General features: G+C 33.2%; 1 protein-coding gene across 1 annotated transcript in view; it reads right to left on the reverse strand.

Moving 5' to 3' along the window:
* The window catches only part of LOC108916062 (ubiquitin-conjugating enzyme E2 R2), a 28,658-nt gene that overhangs the window by 7,101 nt on the left and 15,719 nt on the right, over positions 1-5,838 (reverse strand). Inside the window, exon 3 of the mRNA XM_018722258.2 lies at positions 3,983-4,215. Coding sequence (XP_018577774.1) covers positions 3,983-4,215 — 233 coding nt within the window. The remainder of the gene's footprint in view (positions 1-3,982; positions 4,216-5,838) is intronic.

A 5,838-nucleotide genomic window follows, 5' to 3' on the forward strand; every position in this document is an offset into this window, starting at 1 on the left:
TTAAGGGCGCCGTTTTATAGACAAGAAATCGCACTTTTGGTAAGACAGCGATAGCACCTGATAGATAGTAGAAAATCCATCCAGGAAGTGGCGGTCTCTACTAGCGTAATGCCAAACTAGAACAACTTCATAATACCACATAGCAATCGACGTAAAGATTTCTTTAATCGGTAACTATATATTCTCAGGACATTGGTAAGCCTATTATCGTCCAGAGCCGCATTAGGGAAAATATGTGCAATGAACAAGAATTGTCAGATAATTTTAATATTTGCACAGAAAAATAATATAATGACTTACAGTGTTTTAATAAAATATTGGATGTGGAAACAGAGGAATACTATACTTGATACTATCAAAAATTTAAACATTTATTATAGTGTTTACGAAGATAGTTGAAACCGTATAAAAACTAAAAGTCGGCATCTCTTTCCGGGCACAATAAAGAGATGCCGACTTTTAGTTTTTATACGGTTTCAACTATCTTCGTAAACACTATAATAAATGTTTAAATTTTTGATAGTATCAAGTATAGTATTCCTCTGTTTCCACATCCAATATTTTATTAAAACACTGTAGGTCATTATATTATTTTTCTGTGCAAATATTAAAATTATCTGACAATTCTTGTTCATTGCACATATTTTCCCTAATGCGGCTCTGGACGATAATAGGCTTACCAATGTCCTGAGAATATATAGTTACCGATTAAAGAAATCTTCGTCGATTGCTATGTGGTATTATGAAGTTGTTCTAGTTTGGCATTACGCTAGTAGAGACCGCCACTTCCTGGATGGATTTTCTACTATCTATCAGGTGCTATCGCTGTCTTACCAAAAGTGCGATTTCTTGTCTATAAAACGGCGCCCTTAATCGAGATATCGCCAGTTTAAGTTACCACATGAATGAGAGAACCGCCCTTTTCGAGCCCTTTAAACCCTTCAAACTTAAAAATGAAGGGCTTAAAAAAGATCAACTCAACAGTTCACGTAGTCCTTACAATTCCCTGCAAAATGAGCCCTTGTGCGATTCATAATCTTAAAAAGTAAGAAAGTTAAGTTAAGGGGTAATTTTTAAGGGTTGAAAAGTTGTAATCAATTCAAAATTATTTTATAAGAAGGGAATAAATGTTTATTTAATATGAATACACATTTAAAATGTTTGTACTCTTTCAATAATATTTTTTCATTTTATTTTCGAAAGAAGGGCTATTTTTCAAGGGTTGAAAAGTTGAAATTGATAAAAAAGATTTTTTAATCAAGAAATCAATTTTAATTTGATAAAAATGCATGATTAAAAAGTTGAAAAAATTTTTTTTTTATTATTTTCATCCAAAGGGGTGGTTTTTTAAGGTTTTTCTGGATTGAAAATTTGGGATACATTAATTTTCATGTTAGATAGCACATCAAAGTACTCATACTGCATAAATAAAAAGGATTTGATTACATAAAATGCTTAAATTTGTATTTTTTCTTTTTTTTCCAATAAGGGGTGGTTTTCACCCCCTAAGAACAAAAAGCACACCTAGCGCATATATAAGTTTTGAAGTGGGAGGTAAGATGAGCCTAATTCTAAATTTTGAGAAAAATCGATGCAGTTGTAAAAAATTCGGAGGTATTACTATATTTTCAGCTACAGTAACTGGGCTAAAATTCGTTGCACCCTTAATGGGGTACGCTGAATATTACTTTTGACGAAAAAATAAAATAAAATTTATGGAAAAGTAAATAATTAACAAAACTGGGCAGTTAAATATCCCGCTAACAAAAATATGGTAATATGTATGTATGGTAATGATACAACCAACAGGTATTATTTATGCAAAAGAACCATTTGTTCAGAGCAACTATATAATTCTAAGCAGTTTCTCTAAATGAACAAATGACAAAAATATCATATGAGTAAATCTCGGACATTAACAAAAAAATGGGAACAGGTGGCCAATTAAAAGCACTTCTGCTGCCAATATCTATTTTTGGTCAATCACGTTTTTAATACCGTTTTACGTATGCAGTCTGTAGAAGAACTTATGATGTCTTATTGTCTGTTTAGGGGTAAAGTTTCCCCCATTTATATCATTCCCCATGAAAACATAATATGAAAACGTATTTTTCATATTACGGATATTTCACAGAAGTAATATTAAAAAAATATATATTTCAAACATTTATTTAATTTAATTATGTTCCTTTAACTTTACAATTCACATCGATAAGGATCTCCTCGTTACTGATATTGATCACACATTTACAACTAATAAAAAAGTCAGAAATAATAAGAGAAATCACAAGCATAACAAAGCAATGCAGAGTTCATGAAAATTATTTTTAGATCCATGTACCAAATGTTCAAATTCAAGAATGCAATTTAAATTACCAAAGTGATTTCTAAAATCTAATACCAAATCCCCACTTAGTTTAGTAATTAACTAAAGTATTGTGAAACCTTAAGAGAGCTTCATTAGTTTATAACTGTATTTACTGATAATGTACAGGTTGTTTCACAAAAGAACCGACATGGGCATGCTACAATACATACATACTATTAAAAGTTATTTGTGTTTTTGTTGAAAACGTATAGCCAATAAATAGCACTATTACCTTTTTGTTCATAGCATTCAATTGGAATTTCTTAAAACAGTGAGGAATGATTATTAATAGCCCTTAAATGAAATTTGTAATCAAAACGTAATTCGTTTCAGATTGAAACTTGGTTTAATCGTTAGTTTAGGCAAAAAGAAATAATATTTTCCAAAAAGTATCGGTTTAAAACAACAAGATCATTGTTTAAACAATGATTATAATGTAAAAATTACCAAAAATTAAATTATTTAGCGCTCTCCAACAGGAGTTTTTGCTTTTGTTTATACTTATAGATTTTCAAAAAACGCTTCATTTGAGACCTGCTAAATTAAAATCCATTAGTTTAAATAATTGCAAAAAAAACAGCGAAATTTGAATTTATTTTGTTACGCTTAAGAAACCCTGAAAATTTAGTAAAAAAATATTTATTTGTTTACGAGTTTTTGCATTTGTTTATTAGAAACGGCATTTTTTCAATTGCAAAAACACGGTTGTTAGAGTTATAATAAAGGGCCTTATGAGGGCTCATTCGTTTCGTCTTGACTTATATTTTCAAGATATGCAATTGGAAACTGTAATTTCATAGGCTAACCTCCTCAAAGCGGCGTATAAACAAATAGTGTAATTTGTTTATAAGGTTTTTCGTTAATAACATTGCGAAGAATGAATATTTTTTAAAGCCACTTTGATATTCGTAATCCTGGTAATTTTTCACGAATTAAAAAAAAATTGTTCTAGGACCATTTTTAGCCAAGATAGCGATTTTTTTTAATTCATAAATTGTTTAATTATAAACATTAAGACTTGAAATTTCGGGAATGAATAAATCAATCAACCCTTAAATTTCATAATAACGGTTAAACATATCAAAAAAAAATGCATTTTATAGTAATTTTTAACCCTTTAAAAAACGTCCTCGAATACATTTTTACACCTGGAATGTGGTGGGGGAAGTAAGACAGAAACGTTCGGAGACTTCAAATCTTAACTGCCCGAAAATTTTGCGATATCTCCGGTAATTGTGGACCAATTTTAACGTTTTTTTTTTAATCTCCATTTTTGGTAATTTTTACATCGTTTTAAACCGATACTTTTTGGGAATTATTATTTCTTTTTGCCTAAAATAACGATTAAACCAAGTTTCAATCTGAAACAAATTTTTGTACATTTTTTTATTTTTTTTTCATTTACTGGGCTATAAGCAGATAGGCGGCAGGTTTAAATGGCAATACCAACAACAGCGACAATAGTAGCGCTTAGTAACATAAATCTACAATATACTGCACTTAATCACATAAAAAAAAATAATAATAATAAGAAAAATACAAATCGCCCCTATTGAAACAGCAGAATTGCCAACAATATGGGGCCGTCAGGGGAAAAAGTACCGATATACCCACCTGATGATGTTCTCATATTCTTTATCCCGGCCCTTGGATTCCCTCCAGCGGCGGTACATGACGGAGGCGTCCACGTTGGCCGGACTGAAGGTGTTGGGCTCGTTCAGTAGTGAAATAACGGAGAGCAGGATGGTGCGCACGTTCTGAGTGGGGTTCCAGCGTTCGCAGGGCAGCTCTCCTGACTGGGGGTCGTCCACGGGAGGATGCAGGATGCTGATGCAGAGGTCTCCATTCTGAAAATATTACTATTGTGATCGATTTGTGCACACAAAGATATTTCTGAAGCTCAATGAGCATTTTATGCTGGGCAATATTCCTTTGTTCTTATCGAGTTATTTACGTAGCAGATGAGTTGTCACTGAAGTTATCACTCGTAAGAGAAAAATAACATTTACATCTCTGTGAAATAAGAGCAAGTGTATCGGTAATTTCACGTCACAGTAAAAATACGTTCCCCCGGTTTGGAGGCAAAATAAAATTATAATTTACGCCTGCAAAATATATAATTAATAATGCCTTACTAATTTTGAACATGAGAGTACAATTTTGGGGAAAACTCATAGATCTAATATAGATACGTATGTAGTAGATATACTATTAGATCTATGGGAAAACTGTATACATTATTTTTTAGTGCAAGAACTCTGAATTCAGTTCGAATCTTCTGAAGTCAACAACCGATCGGGACAAAACACTGCAGTAGTAGAAGTGTGTTTTCTGCGAATATGTATGATCCATGACTCCACGAAAAATCATAAATAAGTGTACATGTATCTCTGGCGTTTATTTTTAATTCTGTTTCCCTCCGTCATTCCGGTAGACACAGACGACAACGGCTGCGGCCCTGTCTGTCATGGCTCGGCTCGGGAAAGTCAAAAGCAAAGATGAGCAGACCGCGGTGGTACGGGAGACACGACCGGGACCGGGTCGTTACCGTTACCGTTACCACTCCCCGCTGGGGCCGTTCAACGCCATCCTTGCTTATATTGACCGCTGTCAGAGGAAAAGTTTCATTTATTTCCTTTTTGTTTCATTTAAAAAAATAAAAAATCACTATAGACCATGGTGCTCGGAGGAGAGAAGTTTTGAAGTTAGTAATTTTTGTTGTAACATTTCGCTAAACACTAAACCTATTTAAGTTAGGGTGAATTATTCGTATAAATAACGATGATATGCACAAAAAATCATTTGGGTGCAAGAATGTGTTTTGTGATTCATTTTAACTCGCATATCGTACTCTATTTTAGGTGTTCCATACAGTACTTTTAATTACGATTCCAGCAGAAATAATTATGCCGTACTTTTGATATTTTATATGTCTAATAAAGTATGTTTAGGATAAGCACAGTTTTATAAATTTAGAAAGAGCGCTCTAAAAAAAATGTTACCTGTAAGGCGATACTCCCGACATCATTATTAATGATAAGATTTCGATGTAGGTACATACCTAGGTATGTTTGTGTGATGTTATCCACGGTTTCCCCAGCCACGGTTTATGACGTGCGGGATATCATCTTTGGGATGGAGGAGCTCAGATCACCGAATTGCGGGCGGAAATTTATACTACATTTTCACATGTTTGTCGCACCTCACTTATAAAAAATTAAAAATAGAAGGAATAGGGGAACCTATAAGCAACTCAGCACCTCCCTCGTTTTTCTTTGGTTGCCCTCTAGGGGGTTGTAAAAGATTATTATTTAAATATCTAGAACAGAATTTTCAACTTTACGCCGGAAACAAATTTTTTTATCCCATCTAAACCTTCGTGTTCACAAAAATTTCGAAATACGTCGACTAGGAGGATCTATAAGCAACTCGGAACCACCCTCGTTTTTCTTTGGTTGCCCGTCTAGGGG

This window comes from Anoplophora glabripennis, unplaced genomic scaffold (genome assembly GCF_000390285.2).
Source record: "Anoplophora glabripennis isolate ALB-LARVAE unplaced genomic scaffold, Agla_2.0 scaffold1134, whole genome shotgun sequence".
Taxonomy (NCBI): domain Eukaryota; kingdom Metazoa; phylum Arthropoda; class Insecta; order Coleoptera; family Cerambycidae; genus Anoplophora; species Anoplophora glabripennis.